Raw genomic sequence first — 24,018 nt, forward strand, 5'->3', positions numbered from 1 at the left:
TAATATATATATATATATAATATATATATATATATATATATATATAGAATATATATATATAGAATATATATATATATATATATATATATATTCTATATATATATATATATATATTCTATATATATATATATATATATAGAATATATATATATATATATATAGAATATATAGAATATATATATAGAATATATATATATAGAATATATATATATATATAGAATATATATATATATATATAGAATATATATATAGAATATATATATATATAGAATATATATATATATAGAATATATATATAGAATATATATAGAATATATATATATATAGAATATATATATATATAGAATATATATATATATAGAATATATATATATATAGAATATATATATATAGAATATATATATAGAATATATATATATATATATAGAATATATATATATATATAGAATATATATAGAATATAGAATATATATATAGAATATATATATAGAATATATATATAGAATATATATATATATATAGAATATATATATATATAGAATATATATATATATATATAGAATATATATTCTATATATATATATATATATATGTATATATATTCTATATATATATATATATATATAGCTAGGACATCTATATAGTGCCAGTGGCGGCCTGTCATTCAGGGCAGAGCCCCACCTGTTTTGAGTCCAACCTGTTTAGTTATTTTGGCATTAATACGTGTCACATATCAGTTTGCAAAAAAACAAAAAAATGACTTAATAAAGCCCCATACAAACATGGTCTACTTTTCTTTCTTGAGTAAAGCAGCTCCAAAATGCAGGTGTTTCAGCCTAGCTCAGTGCTTTCTGTGGTGGTGGGGCAGCCAGCGGGAAAATACGGAGTGTAAGGGTTGGTAATGTTCTCTAGTTGCACCGTGATTGGCTCAGTGTTCTGTCACTCATGGGGACACTACGTCACCGCAAAATCTACAGGGCGAGCTAGAAAATTCAAGCTCCTTGGGTGCTGCCATAGATTTATATTAGAAGTGTCCATCCAAGAAGGCTCAAGGTCATTGGCCACATATAAAATTATGTCTAATCACGTTATCTACCGTAGCTTTAATTAGACTGATCATGTCAACATCCTACTTTCAAAGTCTTAGCTAGCAAGCTAGACAAGCAGTCATCATCATGAATCCAGTCGACAATCTACTGACAAGTCCTTTTCAATCCTTGTCATTTGAAGAGAAATAAGGAAGTGAAATTATAGATAAAACGTATCTGTGCTCATTGGCCATTGGACATAAACATTACACAACAAGTTGGAAATCACAAATTCAACAATGAGTTGTTTGGAAGGAATCAGTGGCTAACTGCAAGATTTGCAAAACAAACCTGCTATTCAGTGGAGTTGTTGTGTGGTCAAAGTCTGGGTTTGAGGGTCTCTTTTACAAGTTTAAAAGGATAAACATTAAACATTGGCCATGCTGTCAATCCAGCATGACTTTCTGCCGCGTTCAAAACAACTGGAAACTCGGAACGGGGAAATATCAGACTTCAGTGAGTTCAAGACAACTGGGAACTCTAAAAAAAACATTTTTTTAAACGGGCTCCGACTTGAAAAATACGTTTTGAATGGTCATCCAACTCTGCCTCTTTCTAGAGCTCCGACCTGAAGATCACTGATGCCATGATTCGACTTTGTTTTTTTGAGTTCCCAGTTGTTTTGAAAGCACCATAAATCCAGAGAATCCCAGACTTTGATTACAAAATTTGCACGCAAGAAGGACCACCGCACCACCGTCCTGTTCAAGTGAGCACAGCACAACTGTGAGTCCAAAAAATCTCTTGTATGCTGCTGCATACATGATGTATGCCAGAGAGACATGTATACTGTAGCTAATAAAGTAATACTAAGTGTGTGTTGTGTAGTAAGCTGTTAGTAGTCCATATACCGCACCCTAATATAGTGCATTCGGAAAGTATTCAGACCTGTTGACTTTTTCCAAATTTTCTTACATTAGAGCCTTATTCTAAAATTGATTCAATAGTTTTTTTCCCCCTCATCAATCTACACACAATACCCCATAATGACATCACAATACCCCATAATGACAAAGCAAAAACAGGTTTTAGAAATGTTTGCTAATTTATAAATAAAAGAGAACTGAAGTATTCAGACTTTAATCAGTACTTTGTTGAAGCACCTTTGTCAGCGATTACAGCCTTTAGTCTTCTTGGGTATGGCGCTACAAGCTTGGCACACCTGTATTTGGGGAGGTTTCCCATTCTTTGCAGATCCTCTCAAGCTCTGTCAGATTGAATGGGGAGCGTCGCTGCACAGCTATTTGCAGGTCTCTCTAGAGAGGTTCGATTGGGTTCAAGTCCGGGCTCTGGCTGGGCCACTCAAGGACATTTAGAGACTTGTCCCAAAGCCACTTCTGCATTGTCTTGGCTGTGTGCTTAGGGTCGTGAACCTTCGTCCCACCTGAGTTCCTGAGTGCTCTGGAGCAGGTTTTCATCAAGAATCTCTCTGTACTTTGCTCCGTTCATCTTTCCCTCGATCATGACTAGTCTCCCAGTCCCTGCCACTGAAAAACATCCCCACAGCATGATGCTGCCACCACCATGCTTCACCGAAGGGATGGTGCCATGTTTCCTCCAGATGTGACGCTTGGCATTCAGGCCAATGAGTTCAATCTTGGTTTCATCAGGATTTCATCTTGGTTTCATGAGAGTCCTTTAGGTGCCTTTTGGCAAACTCCAAGCAGACAATTCCTTCGACCTCATGGCTTGGTTTTTGCTCTGATATGCACTGTCAACTGTGGAACCTTATATAGACGCGTGTGCCTTTCCAGATCATGTCCATTCAATTGAATTTTCCACAGGTGGACTCCAATCAAGTAAGGCTGTAAGGTAACAAAATGTGGGAAAAGTGAAGGGGTCTGAATACTTTCCGAATGCACTGTAATTTGGTCCCTTTTCACCATATAACTTAGCCTACTGTTCTGACTTGGTGGTGCACATTTAGCCTATAGCCTGTTTTAGAGAAATGTCATCAAATATTGTAAGAGCTGTTATTGTCTACTTATATGCCCCCTTTATTTATTCTATAGTTCTGACTTGGTGTACAGGGAGAACACTGTAAGAACGGCCCATGTTCTGAATTCTGTCGCTGTACATTTCAAAAGTGCTGAACAAATAGTTATATTAACTACCTCCATTTTAGCTCCCTCATTAATGTCTTAATCTAAATTACGGATTGTCCTTTATCCACTCGTCGTTCCCTTATGCCATAGTCTGCACATCTCAATTGTCAGTAGAAACCACATTTGTTTAAGCAAGTCAGCCATATCAGCTATGTTTTTAAATGAGACTGAATGAACTGTTTCGCTGCCAGACAAGGCTCCGCTGACAGCCAGGTGTAGCAGTGGTAAGGTCTTGGGACTCTGCTGATGGGACCTGCTTTATGTAGGCCCTAACAGTTTGTGGGCACCGTTTGTCACCGTTCTAGTGCAGTTACTGTATTGTTTATGTATTGTTTAGTTTTGTGTTGTGTAGTGGCTTTGCTGGCATCCCCCCAAAACATTTTTTGAGTTTGCCCCACCAAGATTCACATGCTAAAATCTGCACTGTGTAGGACTATATATCAATCTAGAACAGGGATTATCTATTTTGGATGGAGAGAGAGAAAGACGAGTGATAGGCTGTTTTAAAACTCTGCAGCTGCAATAGGAAAAAATCTAACGAATCTTTACAATTAAAAAAACTGCAGCAGAAAATGTACCTGTCACAATACAACAAGTTACAATGATGAGATGATAGGTCTACACATGCATTGTGAACCGCGCTCCATACTGAGATGGGCTGTGTGTCCCCACCCTAAACGTTGATTTATCATGCCGACGTGGGAGAAGCCAGATTTAGACATAACATCATTTAGCAGTTCCATTTCACACCCGTGCCGTTCATATAAATAATGTATTATCGTTTTCCGGTTTCTCGCAGTTATTTAACCTGGGAAAGGGAGTGGTTTGGGGGCGGTAAATCTCAGTAACCGAGTTCCCGCCATTCAACCCTAATCTGTTCTCGCTCTCGTTTTACAAGGTATAAACCTCAGTAACATTTCATTTGGGAAGTATTTTGTCTGTTACATGTGTCAAGTCTCAAAATCAGACAAACAACTGCACACGGCATATAAAATTAGTAATGTCTCTCCGTTATTTGATATGAAAATGCGCTAACTCCAAACATATCGCAGTGGGTGTCGGGATAGCACTTCGCTCTGAAGTCTTGCTGACTCGGTTGAAGGGGCTATCAGAGGGTCTAATTAGGCCTTACACCCTCCATAATCTTCAGTATGATTCCCAATCTGTCCAATCAAAACTCCTGTCTACACAGTATGATTATCAATCTGTCCAATCAAAACTCCTGTCTACACAGTATGATTATCAATCTGTCCAATCAAATCTCCTGTCTACACAGTATGATTCTCAATCTGTCCAATCAAATCTCCTGTCTACACAGTATGATTCTCAATCTGTCCAATCAAATCTCCTGTCTACACAGTATGATTCTCAATCTGTCCAATCAAATCTCCTGTCTACACAGTATGATTCTCAATCTGTCCAATCAAATCTCCTGTCTACACAGTATGATTCTCAATCTGTCCAATCAAATCTCCTGTCTACACAGTATGATTCTCAATCTGTCCAATCAAATCTCCTGTCTACACAGTATGATTCCCAATCTGTCCAATCAAATCTCCTGTCTACACAGTATGATTCTCAATCTGTCCAATCAAAACTCCTGGTGTGTTAGTGTAGTGCTAAATAAAAAGCCTGTAAGCCCTTGATCTCTACAGCAGCACCAAGGTTGCCCCAACCAGAATGAAATAAAGAACAAAAATGAAGGAAAGGATTAAGAATATCTGACAAACAAAATGTATCTTTAATTGGATGGTCGATACCTGTTTTAATAAAGCTCTGTAAAAAAGATTCAACGATACAGTATCAGCAAATGGCAACAATAATTCATTCACTCAAACAAAATACATGTTTTTGCTTTTTAATAATTAAAAAAAGAATCTAAGTAAGTGCAGGCAGAAAGGGAACGCAGTAACAAAATGGTTGCTTTGTGTCTTAGTAGTCAGGAAGACATAAGGTGTGTCTGTCTTGTCTGTCTTGTCTGTCTTGTCTGTCTTGTCTGTCTTGTCTGTCTTGTCTGTCTGTCTGTCTGTCTGTCTGTCTGTCTGTCTGTCTGTCTGTAGGACAGTGTGACATTGCTGAAAGCTGACTGTGGTGCAGTAGCCTTGGTTTGGCAGTGGTCCGTAGTGGGATACACACACACACACACACACACACACACAGTGCAAGGTCTGTGGATGGAGGGACCACAGAGAAAGGACTGTGGATGGAGGGACCACAGAGAAAAGACTGTGGATGGAGGAACCACAGAGAAAGGACTGTGGATGGAGGGACCACAGAGAAAGGTCTGTGGATGGAGGGACCACAGAGAAAAGACTGTGGATGGAGGGACCACAGAGCAAGCTACAGTGGCACTACGTGTTACCAATGGTATATGTTTGTTAAATCCTTTAGCCCAGTGAAGAGACAGATGCTGCCTTAAATCAGCTAGGCCATCTCTGCTTCACTGGGGCGCAGTACTCAGAACCAGAGATCCGCATAGACACTGACCCCAGGAACAGTACGTGTGTGTGTGAGGAGGACTCTCTCTGAAAACATACACAGGGTGAGGTTCATTCATTCTCTACTAACAGGTCAGACAGTGAGGAGTACGTGTGTGTCCGTCCCCCGTGTGTGTGTGTCCGTCCCCCGTGTGTGTGTGTGTGCATGTCTCCGTCATGTGTTTGCACACATCCACACGTGTCTAGCCAACAGGTCGTAAGGCGAGACGGTTATGAGTCACTGGGGCCGGGTCGGGCGCGGGAAGAAAGGTTCTGTCTCAGAGGGCGTGGCTAAGGGGTCGGCCGCCGTCATTCTGAACTCTGACCCTTGACCTCTCTGGATCACCACCAGCACGCCAATCAGAATCCAGAAAAAGAAGTTCACCCACACCGCAGTCTGGAGAGAGAAGAAGAAGAATACGGGGCAGTGTGATGTCATAAGTGTGTGTGTTAATACTGACCCCAGCCCTGTATAGTCCAGTGTGTTAATACTGACCCCAGCTTTGTATAGTCCAGTGTGTTAATACTGACCCCAGCCCTGTATAGTCCAGTGTGTTAATACTGACCCCAGCCCTGTATAGTCCAGTGTGTTAATACTGACCCCAGCCCTGTATAGTCCAGTGTGTTAATACTGACCCCAGCCCTGTATAGTCCAGTGTGTTAATACTGACCCCAGCCCTGTACAGTCCAGTGTGTTAATACTGACCCCAGCCCTGTATAGTCCAGTGTGTTAATACTGACCCCAGCCCTGTATAGTCCAGTGTGTTAATACTGACCCCAGCCCTGTACAGTCCAGTGTAGAACTGTGTGTTAATACTGACCCCAGCCCTGTATAGTCCAGTGTAGTACTGTGTGTTAATACTGACCCCAGCCCTGTATAGTCCAGTGTAGAACTGTGTGTTAATACTGACCCCAGCCCTGTATAGTCCAGTGTAGTACTGTGTGTTAATACTGACCCCAGCCCTGTATAGTCCAGTGTAGTACTGTGTGTTAATACTGACCCCAGCCCTGTATAGTCCAGTGTAGAACTGTGTTAATACTGACCCCAGCCCTGTATAGTCCAGTGTAGTACTGTGTGTTAATACTGACCCCAGCCCTGTACAGTCCAGTGTAGTACTGTGTGTTAATACTGACCCCAGCCCTGTACAGTCCAGTGTAGTACTGTGTGTTAATACTGACCCCAGCCCTGTATAGTCCAGTGTAGTACTGTGTGTTAATACTAACCCCAGCCCTGTATAGTCCAGTGTAGTACTGTGTGTTAATACTGACCCCAGCCCTGTGTAGTCCAGTGTAGTACTGTGTGTTAATACCTACCCCAGCGTTGTACAGTCCAGTGTAGAACTGTGTTCCAGTGTAAGGACTGATCCAGGTCCTAGACTGAGCCTCTTCACAGCTAGATAGAGGGAGTAAATCCACAATTCATTCATTTGCAATAGGAATGTTGACACGTTTGTAAAGTGTGTAAACAGCTACTGGTTTACAAAATGGTTTGTGAGTACTGCTACCAATACGACTCTAAATGGTTTGTGAGTACTGCTACCAATACGACTCTAAATGGTTTGAGTACTGCTGCTACCAATACGACTCTAAATGGTTTGTGAGTACTACTACCAATACGACTCTAAATGGTTTGTGAGTACTACTACCAATACGACTCTAAATGGTTTGTGAGCACTGCTGCTACCAATACGACTAAATGGTTTGTGAGCACTGCTGCTACCAATACGACTAAATGGTTTGTGAGCACTGCTGCTACCAATACGACTCTAAATGGTTTGTGAGCACTGCTGCTACCAATACGACTAAATGGTTTGTGAGCACTGCTGCTACCAATACGACTCTAAATGGTTTGTGAGCACTGCTGCTACCAATACGACTAAATGGTTTGTGAGCACTGCTGCTACCAATACGACTCTAAATGGTTTGTGAGTACTGCTGCTACCAATACGACTAAATGGTTTGTGAGCACTGCTGCTACCAATACGACTCTAAATGGTTTGTGAGTACTACTACCAATACGACTCTAAATGGTTTGTGAGCACTGCTGCTACCAATACGACTCTAAATGGTTTGTGAGCACTGCTGCTACCAATACGACTAAATGGTTTGTGAGCACTGCTGCTACCAATACGACTAAATGGTTTGTGAGCACTGCTGCTACCAATACGACTCTAAATGGTTTGTGAGCACTGCTGCTACCAATACGACTCTAAATGGTTTGTGAGCACTGCTGCTACCAATACGACTAAATGGTTTGTGAGCACTGCTGCTACCAATACGACTAAATGGTTTGTGAGCACTGCTGCTACCAATACGACTCTAAATGGTTTGTGAGCACTGCTGCTACCAATACGACTCTAAATGGTTTGTGAGCACTGCTGCTACCAATACGACTCTAAATGGTTTGTGAGCACTGCTGCTACCAATACGACTCTAAATGGTTTGTGAGTACTACTACCAATACGACTCAATGGTTTGTGAGTACTGCTGCTACCAATACGACTCTAAATGGTTTGTGAGTACTGCTACCAATACGACTCTAAATGGTTTGTGAGTACTGCTACCAATACGACTCTAAATGGTTTGTGAGTACTGCTACCAATACGACTCTTAATGGTTTGAGTACTGCTGCTACCAATACGACTCTAAATGGTTTGAGTACTGCTGCTACCAATACGACTCTAAATGGTTTGTGAGCACTGCTACCAATACGACTCTAAATGGTTTGAGTACTGCTGCTACCAATACGACTCTAAATGGTTTGAGTACTGCTGCTACCAATACGACTCTAAATGGTTTGTGAGCACTGCTACCAATACGACTCTAAATGGTTTGTGAGCACTGCTGCTACCAATACGACTCTAAATGGTTTGTGAGCACTGCTGCTACCAATACGACTCTAAATGGTTTGTGAGTACTGCTACCAATACGACTCTAAATGGTTTGTGAGTACTGCTACCAATACGACTCTAAATGGTTTGTGAGTACTGCTACCAATACGACTCTAAATGGTTTGTGAGTACTACTACCAATACGACTCTAAATGGTTTGTGAGTACTACTACCAATACGACTCTAAATGGTTTGTGAGCACTGCTGCTACCAATACGACTCTAAATGGTTTGTGAGCACTGCTGCTACCAATACGACTAAATGGTTTGTGAGCACTGCTGCTACCAATACGACTCTAAATGGTTTGTGAGCACTGCTGCTACCAATACGACTAAATGGTTTGTGAGCACTGCTGCTACCAATACGACTCTAAATGGTTTGTGAGTACTGCTGCTACCAATACGACTAAATGGTTTGTGAGCACTGCTGCTACCAATACGACTCTAAATGGTTTGTGAGCACTGCTGCTACCAATATGACTAAATGGTTTGTGAGCACTGCTGCTACCAATACGACTCTAAATGGTTTGTGAGCACTGCTGCTACCAATACGACTCTAAATGGTTTGTGAGTACTGCTGCTACCAATACGACTCTAAATGGTTTGAGTACTACTACCAATACGACTCAATGGTTTGTGAGTACTGCTGCTACCAATACGACTCTAAATGGTTTGTGAGTACTGCTGCTACCAATACGACTCTAAATGGTTTGTGAGTACTGCTGCTACCAATACGACTCTAAATGGTTTGTGAGTACTGCTGCTACCAATACGACTCTAAATGGTTTGTGAGTACTGCTACCAATACGACTCTAAATGGTTTGTGAGTACTGCTACCAATACGACTCTAAATGGTTTGTGAGCACTGCTGCTACCAATACGACTCTAAATGGTTTGTGAGTACTGCTACCAATACGACTCTAAATGGTTTGAGAGTACTGCTACGGCCACCAATACGACTCTAATAGGTTTGTGAGTACTGCTACTACTACCAATACAAGTAGACTTCTTATTTAGATGTGTCATGTTTTCAGAACTGTGGGCAGTAGAGTGTGTAAACTTAGATGTTTGTATTGGTGGCCGTAGCAGTACTCAAACCATTCAGAGATTTTATATGAAGAAAAGCTCTTGCTAATACAAGTTTAGGTAGATGTGTATGGTACCTGGTGATGTTGGGGACAGCGTGTAGGACAGAGTCACACAGAGAGTCTCTTCCTATCTTCAACACACAGCCCGTCACCAGGAGGAAGAAGAGAAACACTCCACACACCACCAGGGTCACGCTCAGCCATAGACACTCTCTGGAAACACACACACACACACACACACACACACGAATGACAGACACACTCACAGGTCATAAGGTTAGACAGACATTGCGGAATGTTGGACAATGCACATAATAATGGGTTAAAAATGGCAACATCTACGCATAAGTACATGGAGTAGCCAGCCAAATCGGGGGGAAAGCCACAGAATGGAAAAGAAATTGCAGACGGAGCTCTATTTTAGTGGCTTCTGGTACATTCTAATGACTTGACTCAATCTGATTCCAAAATAACACAGAGAGGGGTGGGACATCGCTGGCTTTGTGACTGACAGGCACCTAGCCTATTAACACAGGTACCGAGAGGCGGGACATCGCTGGCTTTGTGACTGACAGGCACCTAGCCTATTAACACAGGTACCGAGAGGCTTGACATCGCTGGCTTTGTGACTGACAGGCACCTAGCCTATTAAAACAGGTACCGAGAGGCGGGACATCGCTGGCTTTGTGACTGACAGGCACCTAGCCTATTAACACAGGTACCGAGAGGCGGGACATCGCTGGCTTTGTGACTGACAGGCACCTAGCCTATTAAAACAGGTCCCGAGAGGCGGGACAGCGCTGGCTTTGTGACTGACAGGCACCTAGCCTATTAAAACAGGTACCGAGAGGCGGGACAGCGCTGACTTTGTGACTGACAGGCACCTAGCCTATCAATAGAGAGCACTAGAAGATGCATATGGTTCATTCTAGTGGGAGAGGGCTATAAGGACTTTTCTGACTAGCGAATTGAAACGTTTAAATGAAAAGAAGCCTTGTTAATGAAATGGAATGCTAGCAGATACCCATAGACTTCCAGTCATTGCGCGCTAACACTAGTTAGCATTGTCTCGCAAAACGACCTCTAACTTCCTTCATACTGGACACGGAGACCATACAAATGGTATTCACAAGTTCAGCTGACTCTGGGGAAGAAGATAACAGACCTGAAGTATTCCTTTAACATATATTAAAATCACAGTGCAGCTTTTCTCTTTGCTAATGGTGTGTGTTCAGTCTTCGGTCTGTTGAGTTCGGTCTGCATTCCGTTAAGAGATACAGATTGGCCTAGCGCGCGGTTCTGACTGTCAGACTGGTGGCCGACCTGCCTATACTGTGCCCCTCTTATCTCCGTAGCTCGCTAGCTCGCTATGAAAGATGCCGGTGTTTGTGTTTCTCGGAAGTACGACAACTAATCAGTCTCCCCCGTTCCAGATTATTTAATTTGACAGTTTTGGTTGCTTAGTGATGGCTGTAAGTTTCAAAGCGCCACTGAACGGGCACTTCTAAAGCGAGACTATCTCCAGAGAAGGTTTCGTCCCTGTAGCTGTAGTGTACCCTTACAGACAAACAAACATGCCGTAGCCGAGACGCTTTCAAGGGTATCTGACTGAGGTAGAGAGAACGTCACTGCCCGACCCTAGCGGTTATAGTAATAGGACCATTATTCTGTATTGACATGGAATTTAGATTTTTTTTATTATTTTAATGGAAAAAATGATAAAGGAAAAATGGCAGTTTAATCATGAAGCAAAATTGTCAATTTGTCACAGGCAGCATGTACAGTGCATTCAGAAAGTATTCAGACCCCTTGACTTTTTCCACATTTTGTTACGTTACAGCCTCATTCCAAAATGGATTAAAAAATACTCAGCAATTTACACACAATAGCCCATAATGACAAAGCGAAAACAAGTTTTTAGAATTTTTTGCTAATTTATGAAATAAAAAACAGATACCTTATCGACATAAGTATTCAGACCCTTTGCTATGAGACTCGGAATTGAGCTCAGGTGCATCCTGTTTCCATTGATCATCCTTGAGATGTTTCTACAACTTGATTGGAGTCCAACTGTGGTACATTAAATTGATTGGACAGGATTTGGAAAGGTACACACCTGTCTATACAAGGTCCCACAGTTGATGGTGCATGTCAGAGCAAAAACCAAGCCATGAAGTCAAAGTCGAATTGTCCGTAGAGCTTAGAGACAGGATTGTGTCGAGACACAGATCTGCAGCATTGAAGGTCCCCAAGAACACAGTGGCCTCCATTCTTAAATGGAAGAAATTTGGACACACCAAGACTCTTCCTAGAGCTGGACGCCCAGCCAAACTGAGCAATCGGGGGGAGAAGGGCCGTGGTCAGGGAGGTGACCAAGAACCCGATGGTCACTCTGACAGAGCTCCAGAGTTCCTCTGTGGAGATGGGAGAACCTTCCAGAAGGACAACCATCTCTGCAGCACTCCACCAATCAGGCCTTTATGGTAGAGTGGCCAGACGGAAGTCACTCCTCAGTAAAAGGAACATGGCGGCCTGCTTGGAGTTTTCAAAAAACACCCAAAGACTCTCAGACCATGAGAAACAAGATTCTCTGGTCTGATGAAACCAAGATTGAACTATTTGGCCTGAATGCCAAGCGAGATCCTTGATGAAAACCTGCTCCAGAGTGCTCAGGACCTCAGACTGGGATGAAGGTTCACCTTCCAACAGGACAACGACCCTAAGCACACAGCCAAGACCACACAGGAGTGGCTTCGGGACAAGTCTCTGAATGTCCTTGAGTAGCCCAGCTAGAGCCCAGACTTGAACCCGATCTAACATCTCTGGAGAGACCTGAAAATAGCTGTGCAGCGACGCTCCCCATCCAATCTGGCAGAGCTTGAGAGGATCTGCAGAGAAGTATGGAAGAAACTCCCCAAATACAGGTGTGCCAAGCTTGTAGCGCTATACCCAAGAAGACTTGAGGCTGTAATCACTGCCAAAGGTGCTTCAACAGAGTACTGAGTAAAGGGTCTGAATACTTATGTAAATCTGATATTTCAGTTTTTTTATATTAACAAACATTTCTTAAATCTTGTTTTTGCTTTGTCATTATGGGGTATTGTGATGTCATTATGGGGTATTGAGATGTCATTATGGGGTATTGTGATGTCATTATGGGGGGACAATTTAATCAATTTTAGAATAAGGCTGTAACCTAACAAAATAGGGGAAAAGTCAAGGGGTCTGAATACTTTCCCAATGCACTGTATATAGATAGACATGTACAGTGATATATATATATAGAGAAACACTCACCTGTTAACCCCTCCATCCAGGCAGCATGTATATATCCAGTATAGTGATATAGAGAAACAGAACACTGCTACACAGACTGAGATAGCAGAGACAAAGTAACAGAGCGAGGGAGAGCTGGAGGTCTGGACCAATATGGAGTCTGATGACGAGTTGTGATTTACTGTCCCGTACAGGATACAGAGACCCCTGAAACTCCCCTGGACAGAGACGGGGGGGGGGTCACCAATCACTAATCACTGTTAGTTTAAAATTGACTGAAAATCCACAGAATTGACAACATGACCCGTCATAGTGGTTCAAAGAACTCTCTGTCCGTCTGTCTGTCTGTGTTTCGCCGTCTCCGTCTCTCTCTGTCCGTCTGTCTGTCTCTGTCTCTCAGGGGCATCAATTCAGCTAAACCAGGGTATGGCAAAGCTTAATTAGTGAATTTATACATTCGTTTAAAACCTTTAACGTGCTGTGAGGATCAGCAATGACAAGCAACATTGACTCCAGCCATTATCACCTTTGTTGCTGTAGCACCATTCACCCAGAGCCAATAGGAGACTGAACATTCACCCAGAGCCAATAGGAGACTGAACATTCACCCAGAGCCAATAGGAGACTGAACATTCACCCAGAGCCAATAGGAGACTGAACATTCACCCAGAGCCAATAGGAGACTGAACATTCACCCAGAGCCAATAGGAGACTGACCATTCACCCCAGAGCCAATAGGAGACTGAACATTCACCCCAGTCAATAGGAGACTGAACATTCACCCCAGTCAATAGGAGACTGAACATTCACCCCAGTCAATAGGAGACTGAACATTCACCCCAGTCAATAGGAGACTGAACATTCACCCCAGTCAATAAGAGACTGAACATTCACCCCAGTCAATAGGAGACTGAACATTCACCCCAGTCAATAGGAGACTGAACATTCACCCAGAGCCAATAGGAGACTGAACATTCACCCCAGTCAATAGGAGACTGAACATTCACCCAGAGCCAATAGGAGACTGAACATTCACCCAGAGCCAATAGGAGACTGAACATTCACCTCAGTCAAAAGGGGACTGAACATTCACCCAGAGCCAATAGGAGACTGAACATTCACCCAGAGCCAATAGGAGACTGAACATTCACCCCAGAGCCAATAGGAGACTGAACATTCACCCCAGAGCCAATAGGAGACTGAACATCCACTCAGAGCCAATAGGAGACTGAACATTCACCCAGAGCCAATAGGAGACTGAACATTCACCCAGAGCCAATAGGAGACTGAACATTCACCCAGAGCCAATAGGAGACTGAACATTCACCCAGAGCCAATAGGAGACTGAACATTCACCCCAGAGCCAATAGGAGACTGAACATTCACCCCAGAGCCAATAGGAGACTGAACATCCACCCAGAGCCAATAGGAGACTGAACATTCACCCAGAGCCAATAGGAGACTGAACATTCACCCAGAGCCAATAGGAGACTGAACATTCACCCAGAGCCAATAGGAGACTGAACATTCACCCAGAGCCAATAGGTGACTGAACATTCACCCAGAGCCAATAGGAGACTGAACATTCACCCAGAGCCAATAGGAGACTGAACATTCACCCCAGAGCCAATAGGAGACTGAACATTCACCCCAGAGCCAATAGGAGACTGAACATTCGCCCCAGAGCCAATAGGAGACTGAACATTCGCCCAGAGCCAATAGGAGACTGAACATTCGCCCAGAGCCAATAGGAGACTGAACATTCACGCAGAGCCAATAGGAGACTGAACATTCACCCCAGTCAACAGGAGACTGAACATTCACCCAGAGCCAATAGGGGACTGAACATTCACCCAGAGCCAATAGGGGACTGAACATTCACCCAGAGCCAATAGGAGACTGAACATTCACCCAGAGCCAATAGGAGACTGAACATCCACCCAGAGCCAATAGGAGACTGAACATTCACCCAGAGCCAATAGGAGACTGAACATTCACCCCAGAGCCAATAGGAGACTGAACATTCACCCCAGAGCCAATAGGAGACTGAACATTCACCCCAGAGCCAATAGGAGACTGAACATTCACCCAGAGCCAATAGGAGACTGAACATTCACCCAGAGCCAATAGGAGACTGAACATTCACCCAGAGCCAATAGGAGACTGAACATTCACCCCAGAGCCAATAGGAGACTGAACATTCACCCCAGAGCCAATAGGAGACTGAACATTCACCCCAGAGCCAATAGGAGACTGAACATTCACCCCAGTCAACAGGAGACTGAACATTCACCCAGAGCCAATAGGGGACTGAACATTCACCCAGAGCCAATAGGGGACTGAACATTCACCCAGAGCCAATAGGGGACTGAACATTCACCCAGAGCCAATAGGGGACTGAACATTCACCCAGAGCCAATAGGGGACTGACCATTCACCCAGAGCCAATAGGAGACTGACCATTCACCCAGAGCCAATAGGAGACTGAATATTCACCTCAGTCAACAGGGGACTGAACATTCACCCAGAGCCAATAAGGGACTGAACATTCACCCAGAGCCAATAGGGGACTGAACATTCACCCCAGTCAATAGGAGACTGAACATTCACCTCAGTCAAAAGGGGACTGAACATTCACCCAGAACCAACAGGAGACTGAACATTCACCCCAGTCAATAGGAGACTGAACATTCACCCCAGTCAGTAGGGGACTGAACATTCACCCAGAGCCAATAGGGGACTGAACATTCACCCAGAGCCAATAGGGGACTGAACATTCACCCAGAGCCAATAGGGGACTGAACATTCACCCAGAGCCAATAGGGGACTGAACATTCACCCAGAGCCAATAGGGGACTGAACATTCACCCAGAGCCAATAGGGGACTGAACATTCACCCAGAGCCAATAGGGGACTGAACATTCACCCAGAGCCAATAGGGGACTGAACATTCACCCAGAGCCAATAGGGGACTGAACATTCACCCAGAGCCAATAGGGGACTGAACATTCACCCAGAGCCATTAGGGGACTGAACATTCACCAAGAGCCAATATGGGACTGAACATTCACCCCAGTCAATAGGAGACTGAACATTCACCCCAGTCAACAGGGGACTGAACATTCACCCAGAGCCAATAGGGGACTGAACATTCACCCAGAGCCAATAGGAGACTGACCATTCACCCAGAGCCAATAGGAGACTGAACATTCACCCAGAGCCAATAGGGGACTGAACATTCACCCAGAGCCAATAGGAGACTGAACATTCACCCAGAGCCAATAGGAGACTGAACATTCACCCCAGTCAATAGGAGACTGAACATTCATCCAGAGCCAATAGGAGACTGACCATTCACCCCAGAGCCAATAGGAGACTGACCATTCACCCCAGTCAATAGGAGACTGAACATTCACCTCAGTCAACAGGAGACTGAACATTCACCCCAGTCAACAGGAGACTGAACATTCACCCCAGTCAACAGGGGACTGAACATTCACCCCAGTCAGCAGGGGACTGAACATTCACCCAGAGTCAATAGGAGACTGAACATTCACCTCAGTCAATAATAGGAGACTGAACATTCACCTCAGTCAATAATAGGAGACTGAACATTCACCTCAGTCAATAATAGGAGACTGAACATTCACCTCAGTCAATAGGAGACTGAACATTCACCCCAGTCAATAGGAGACTGAACATTCACCCCAGTCAACAGGAGACTGAACATTCACCCCAGTCAATAGGGGACTGAACATTCACCCCAGTCAACAGGAGACTTAACATTCACTCCAGTCAACAGGAGACTTAACATTCACCCCAGTCAATAGGGGACTGGACATTCACCCCAGTCAATAGGGGACTGGACATTCACCCCAGTCAATAGGGGACTGGACATTCACCCCAGTCAATAGGGGACTGAACATTCACCCAGAGCCAATAGGGGACTGAACATTCACCCAGAGCCAATAGGAGACTGAACATTCACCCAGAGCCAATAGGAGACTGAATATTCACCTCAGTCAACAGGGGACTGAACATTCACCCAGAGCCAATAGGAGACTGAACATTCACCCAGAGCCAATAGGAGACTGAACATTCACCCAGAGCCAATAGGAGACTGACCATTCACCCAGAGCCAATAGGGGACTGAACATTCACCCATAGCCAATAGGAGACTGAACATTCACCCAGAGCCAATAGGAGACTGAACATTCACCCCAGTCAACAGGAGACTGAACATTCACCCCAGTCAACAGGGGACTGAACATTCACCCCAGTCAGCAGGGGACTGAACATTCACCCCAGTCAGCAGGGGACTGAACATTCACCCAGAGTCAATAGGAGACTGAACATTCACCTCAGTCAATAATAGGAGACTGAACATTCACCTCAGTCAATAATAGGAGACTGAACATTCACCTCAGTCAATAGGAGACTGAACATTCACCTCAGTCAATAGGGGACTGAACATTCACCCCAGTCAATAATAGGAGACTGAACATTCACCTCAGTCAATAGGGGACTGAACATTCACCCCAGTCAATAATAGGAGACTGAACATTCACCCCAGTCAATAGGGGACTGAACATTCACCCCAGTCAACAGGAGACTTAACATTCACTCCAGTCAACAGGAGACTTAACATTCACCCCAGTCAGTAATAGGAGACTGAACATTCACCCCAGTCAATAGGGGACTGGACATTCACCTCATGTCTACAAAGACATGTCATACAAGATATTAGCTGCTACGTACTAGCTCAGACATGGGCGCCTGACTTTGTCTGAAAGTTAAAAAAAAATATTACTTTTATTATTATTATTATTTTTTTAACCATTTGATGCAATTCTACACTGTTTCTTTACAAGGCGGATCCATATTCATGAACAAAACACAATAATTATTCGTAGGTTAATAATAATAAATAAATTAATAATAATAATAAATAAATTAATAATAATAATAAATAAATTAATAATAATAATAAATTAATTAATAATAATAATAAATAAATTAATAATAATAATAAATTAATTAATAATAATAATAAATAATAATATTGAACTTGAGTACTGGAATTAAAAAAATACATATTTTTAGAACACAATGCCAGAAAAAATTGTGTGCAATTATTTAGGTGTAACGGATGTGAAATGGCTAGCTAGTTAGCGGGTACGCGCTAATAGCGTTTCAATCAGTTACGTCACTTGCTCTGAAACCTAGAAGTAGTGTTTCCCCTTGCTCTGCAAGGGCCGCGACCTTTGTGGAGCGATGGGTAACGATGCTTCGTGGGCGACCGTTATTGATGTGTGCAGAGGGTCCCTGGTTCGCGCCGGAGTCGGGGCGAGGGGACGCCATAAAGTTATACTGTTACATTGATGCTGTTGACCCGGTTCACTGGTTGCTGCGGAAAAGGAGGAGGTCGAAAGGGGGGTGAGTGTAACGGATGTGAAATGGCTAGCTAGTTAGCGGGTACACGCTAATAGCGTTTCAATCAGTTACGTCACTTGCTCTGAAACCTAGAAGTAGTGTTTCCCCTTGCTCGGCAAGGGCCGCGGCTTTTGTGGAGCGATGGGTAACGATGCGTTGTTGATGTGTGCAGAAGGTCCCTGGTTCGCGTCGGGGCGAGGGGACGCCGTAATGTTATACTGTTACATAGGCATATATGCCAACAATGCGGAACAATGCCTAATTTATCATAACATTACAGATAAGAAATCCTCATTTCTAAATTGCCACATATATATTCAGTCAATAAAAAACAAGTGCCATTTAAGATTAGTTTATCGAAACCATAATATCAACTAGTTATATAATGTAACATATATTTTTCAAACAGGCAGTAACCTCGGCAGTTTAGCTTGCTTGAGAAAGCCTATGTCAGTGCAATGTCATAGGCTTACATTTTACATGTACATTTACATTTAAGTCATTTAGCAGACGCTCTTATCCAGAGCGACTTACAAGTACATACATTCATACTTTTTTTGTACTGGCCCCCCGTGGGAATCGAACCCACAACCCTGGCGTTGCAAGCGCCATGCTCTACCAACTGAGCCACACGGGACCACATTTTACATTTTGACATTTGAGTCATTTAGCACAGGGGTCCCCAAAACGTTTCAACTCAAGCCCCACCACATCTATTTCTATGGGGACAAGCACTGTTCACGACACAAACTGTTCACAACCTTCTGGTTGGCGGAGAAAATGTTGCTGTTTTAAAGCAAATTTTCTTGCAGTTCTATACATTTTTGCCTTGCCTAATATGTATTCATGTGATATTTGACTGACTCAAACATTACAACAATATCTATGGGTTAAAAAACCCTAGCTAAAAAACATTAGCTAACATGGGTTAGTTGATCTGGACATTTCTGACAAGTTATAAATATATCTGTAAGGTCAAATGCTAGCTCGCTTCCCTTACTATTGAATTTAAAGCTACGGGCAGCAAAATGCAAACATGTAATACTCTTTTTTGGCCAGACAGCATCAGATACATGGGCTACACATACCGAGACAGAGGGGCGCTGTTTCTCTCGCTCTGATTGATTTCTCCATTGAGAAAGCCACTTGGGAAATTATGAAACAGACTACATTTTTGGGGGAAGTCTTCCCTTGGCATCCATGAATACACGCCACTGTGGTCGAATCAATGTAGTTGGAGCTAGATTTTAAAAAGCCTGGTCTCGGCTACACTCCGTTAGTGAAGTAAATCATAAACTTCCTTCGCCATGGAGTGGCGTTAAGTCCACTATTTTCACGTCAAGTCAATCAGCACTTACCTAGCCAAAGCCATCTACTATAGACATGTTTACCTCTGAGATGTGTTGAGAAAAATTCCCCGCTATTCCCTGCAGCTGTGTCGATGCTTTCCACAGAGAGGAAGAGGCGAAGCGAGAGGTTTCACTCTCATCAAACTCTGTCCAAAATAAACCCAATGCGTTTCTATGGGCTTATTTTGGACCTATGATTGTTGCATGCCTTCCCGCCTTTGGAACAATGACTCATATTGTTAGGGCAGAGACATAAGCATCTCGTGATTATATAAAGATCTCTGCTATCCATAAAGACAGCCATACAAATGGCCTTCCCTCCCGCTCCCAGGCGTCTGCATGGTCCTAAAGTCAAGAAGGTCCTTCTAATACCGCTAAACTACATTTGTCTTTTAATCGGGATTGGAATGATTTTAGTAGCCTATTTTAAATTGTTGGTGTTGAGCTAGCATACCCAATTGATGCCCCCCCCCTCTCTCTCTCTCTCTCTCTCTCTCTCTCTCTCTCTCTCTCTCTCTCTCTCTCTGTCTCTCTCTTTCTCTCTCTCTCTCTGTCTGTCTCTCTCTCTGTCTGTCTCTCTCTCTCTCACTTTCTCTCTCTGTCTCTCTCTCTCTGTCATCTTTGTCTCTCTCTCTCTGTCTCTCTCTCAATTCAATTCAATTCAAGGGGCTTTATTGGCATGGGAAACATGTGTTAACATTGCCAAAGCAAGTGAGGTAATAATAATATACAAAAGTGAAATAAACAATAAAAATTAACAGTAAACATTACACATACAGAAGTTTCAAAACAATAAAGACATTACAAATGTCATATTATATATATATACAGTGTTGTAACAATGTACAAATGGTTAAAGTACACAAGGGAAAATAAATAACCATAAATATGGGTTGTATTTACAATTGTGTTTGTTCTTCACTGGTTGCCCTTTTCTTGTGGCAACAGGTCACAAATCTTGCTGCTGTGATGGCACACTGTGGAATTTCACCCAGTAGATATGGGAGTTTATCAAAATTGGATTTGTTTTCGAATTCTTTGTGGATCTGTGTAATCTGAGGGAAATATGTCTCTCTAATATGGTCATACATTGGGCAGGAGGTTAGGAAGTGCAGCTCAGTTTCCACCTCATTTTGTGGGCAGTGTACACATAGCCTGTCTTCTCTTGAGAGCCATGTCTGCCTACGGCGGCCTTTCTCAATAGCAAGGCTATGCTCACTGAGTCTGTACATAGTCAAAGCTTTCCTTAAGTTTGGGTCAGTCACAGTGGTCAGGTATTCTGCCGCTGTGTACTCTCTGTTTAGGACCAAATAGCATTCTAGTTTGCTCTGTTTTTTTGTTAATTCTTTCCAATGTGTCAAGTAATTATCTTTTTGTTTTCTCATGATTTGGTTGGGTTTAATTGTGCTGTTGTCCTGGGGCTCTGTGGGGTGTGTTTGTGTTTGTGAACAGAGCCCTAGGACCAGCTTGCTTAGGGGACTCTTCTCCAGGTTCATCTCTCTGTAGGTGATGGCTTTGTTATGGAAGGTTTGGGAATCGCTTCCTTTTAGGTGGTTGTAGAATTTAACGTCTCTTTTCTGGATTTTGATAATTACTGGGTATCGGCCTAATTCTGCTCTGCATGCATTATTTGGTGTTCTACGTTGTACCCGGAGGATATTTTTGCAGAATTCTGCATGCAGAGTCTCAATTTGGTGTTTGTCCCATTTTGTGAAGTTTTGGTTGGTGAGCGGACCCCAGACCTCACAACCATAAAGGGCAATGGGCTCTATGACTGATTCAAGTATTTTTAGCCAGACCCTAATTGGTATGTTGAAATGTATGTTCCTTTTGATGGCATAGAATGCCCTTCTTGCCTTGTCTCTCAGATCGTTCACAGCTTTGTGGAAGTTACCTGTGGCGCTGATGTTTAGGCCGAGGTATGTATAGTTTTTTGTGTGTCTAGCGCAACAGTGTCTAGATGGAATTTGTGGTCCTGGCGACTGGACCTTTTTTGGAATACCATTATTTTGGTCTTACTGAGATTTACTGTCAGGGCCCAGGTCTGACAGAATCTGTGCAGAAGATCTAGGTGCTGCTGTAGGCCCTCCTTGGTTGGTGACAGAAGCACCAGATCATCAGCAAACAGTAGACATTTGACTTCAGAGTCTAGTAGGGTGAGGCCGGGTGCTGCAGACTGTTCTAGTGCCCGCGCCAATTCGTTGATATATATATTGAAGAGGGTGGGGCTTAAGCTGCATCCCTGTCTCACCCCACGACCCTGTGGAAAGAAATGTGTGTTTTTTGCCAATTTTAACCGCACACTTGTTGTTTGTGTACATGGATTTTATAATGTCGTATGTTTTACCCCCAACACCACTTTCCATCAATTTGAAAAGCAGACCCTCATGCCAAATTGAGTCGAAGGCTTTTTTGAAATCAACAAAGCATGAGAAGACTTTGCCTTTGTTTTGGTTTGTTTGGTCGTCAATTAGGGTGTGTAGGGTGAATACATGGTCTGTTGTACGGTAATTTGGTAAAAAGCCAATTTGACATTTGCTCAGTACATTGTTTTCATTGAGGAAATGTACGAGTCTGCTGTTAATGATAATGCAGAGTATTTTACCAAGGTTACTGTTGACACATATTCCACGGTAGTTATTGGGGTCAAATTTGTCTCCACTTTTGTGGATTGGGGTGATCAGTACTTGGTTCCAAATATTGGGGAAGATGCCAGAGCTAAAGACAATGTTAAAGAGTTTTAGTATAGCCAATTGGAATTTGTTGTCTGTATATTTGATCATTTCATTAAGGATACCATCAACACCACACTCTGTCATCTTTGTCTCGGTCATTTTGCTCTTGACTCAAAGCATGCGGTTTATAATTTGACACCAGGAGACCGCAGCCAGGTCACATGATTACATGTCTGTATCAGAGCTCTTTGGTTTTAGTTCCACGTTACTATAGTTACACTCTCACAAGTCACAGCCATGACTGTGTCACATCTTTAGCTACACTTCCCGGGACTGATATTTCAGGAACAAGTGAAAGCTGTAAGAGAGGTCATGTGTCACTATAGAAAGTAGACAGTTGGCTATTGTAGGTTGAACATGAACTAGGTGAAATAGCTTAAACTTGCACTATGCAGAAATCGCTCCACCATTTCCTGGTTGCTAAAACTCTTTTAATAGTTTGCCTAATTTCAGTTTACGTGAACATAACATCGTCTCGTGTAGAGACGTTGTACAACGTTGTACAAAACCGAAAGTTAAAGACGCAAAAACAATACTTAATAAGGGTAAAGCATATAAATAGCACACATATAACAGAACTACAGCTGATTTGACTTGCTTTCAAGTAGAATGATGAATTTATAACTCACATTTTATATGTGAATTTGGTCGCCCCAAAAAAGTTACATATTGCCCTGCCTTTAAGCCCTGCCTCGGTTGAATGAATATAGCGTTAATATGGCTTTAAGTGGGTTTTCACGTACCCATTCTGGTACAGAATTAGGATGGTGAAACTGGTACAGCATTAGGAGAAAGCAGCGAGGCAGTCGGTCATATGACCCGTTTCATACACTTCCAGGGTCCTACTTTCTCCTAATGTACAAAGCGCTTATTCAATCATAAGACGTCAAATGAGGCTACTATTCTCCCCCAGTCAAACTCATTTTATCTGGTGATTCCAAGAAAGAAGAGTCAGCTCGGGAAAGTAAATCAAAGTAAACTTGTACAACTGCGACATACAAGTCAGTCCAAAGCAGACAGCCAGTCGAAACAGTATGGCAACATTAGCCTACCAGTGTTTGCAAAGTTAACATGAGAAGACAAACGTTTTTCACTTTCTTTACCTGTGTGATAGTGAGAGACGCTGCCGTGACGATTCCACAAACGAAACAACTGGCGTACAATCCCATCTCGAGGAGAAGTAGCCACGGTATCTTCGCTATTGCCATCATTTGTCCCCTACTCAAGCCCTCTCCCTCTCTCTCTCTCTCTCCGGGATCTAACAGACCGCCTGACTGACTAGACTACAAACGGGACGCGCTCCAACCGTTTATAACTGCGTTCTGGAACTCCCTCCGAATTCGACACAGTTGAAAACCACCGGTGCATACATCCGGAGAAATCGAGAAATGTCCAATACAAACTATAACTATCTAAAATAACTCTTTGACCTGCCCTGTCCTGGTGTGAAGAAATTGAATGATAATCTCATCAAATAATTTGACATGGATATTGTGGTGGTTGCTCTATTTCTAGATGCGCAATGGAGGATTGTTGGAGACCCCAAAATTCCAATATTGGCTAAGAGAAAAATGAAG

At 42.8% G+C, this 24,018-nt stretch overlaps 1 protein-coding gene across 2 annotated transcripts; it reads right to left on the reverse strand.

The window, feature by feature from the left end:
• Window positions 1–4,913: 4,913 nt before the first annotated feature.
• Window positions 4,914–24,018, reverse strand: LOC120049544 (transmembrane protein 179B-like). 2 transcript variants are annotated; one of them, XM_038995800.1, is made up of 5 exons: window positions 23,545–24,010; window positions 12,946–13,142; window positions 9,724–9,861; window positions 6,985–7,063; window positions 4,914–6,067 (listed from the first exon to the last, which is right to left on the reverse strand). In XM_038995800.1, the coding sequence occupies exons 1-5, from the start codon at window positions 23,650–23,652 to the stop codon at window positions 5,909–5,911; spliced, it is 681 nt and encodes a 226-aa protein (XP_038851728.1). In that variant the 5' UTR covers window positions 23,653–24,010; the 3' UTR covers window positions 4,914–5,908. The 2 variants fall into 2 exon arrangements, with proteins under 2 accessions (XP_038851728.1, XP_038851727.1); XM_038995799.1 differs by having other exon boundaries at window positions 5,953–7,063; window positions 23,545–24,018.

This window comes from Salvelinus namaycush, chromosome 6, assembly GCF_016432855.1.
Source record: "Salvelinus namaycush isolate Seneca chromosome 6, SaNama_1.0, whole genome shotgun sequence".
NCBI lineage: Eukaryota > Metazoa > Chordata > Actinopteri > Salmoniformes > Salmonidae > Salvelinus > Salvelinus namaycush.

Coding starts and splice junctions, on each gene's coding strand:
- LOC120049544 (XM_038995799.1), bottom strand. CDS start 23,652: ATGATGGCAATAGCGAAGATACCGTGGCTACTTCTCCTCGAGATGGGA. Junction 13,143..23,544: donor CGTCTCTCACTATCACACAG/GTAAAGAAAGTG, acceptor GTCTCTGTCCAG/GGGAGTTTCAGGGGTCTCTG. Junction 7,064..9,723: donor GCTGTCCCCAACATCACCAG/GTACCATACACA, acceptor CCCTCTATCTAG/CTGTGAAGAGGCTCAGTCTA.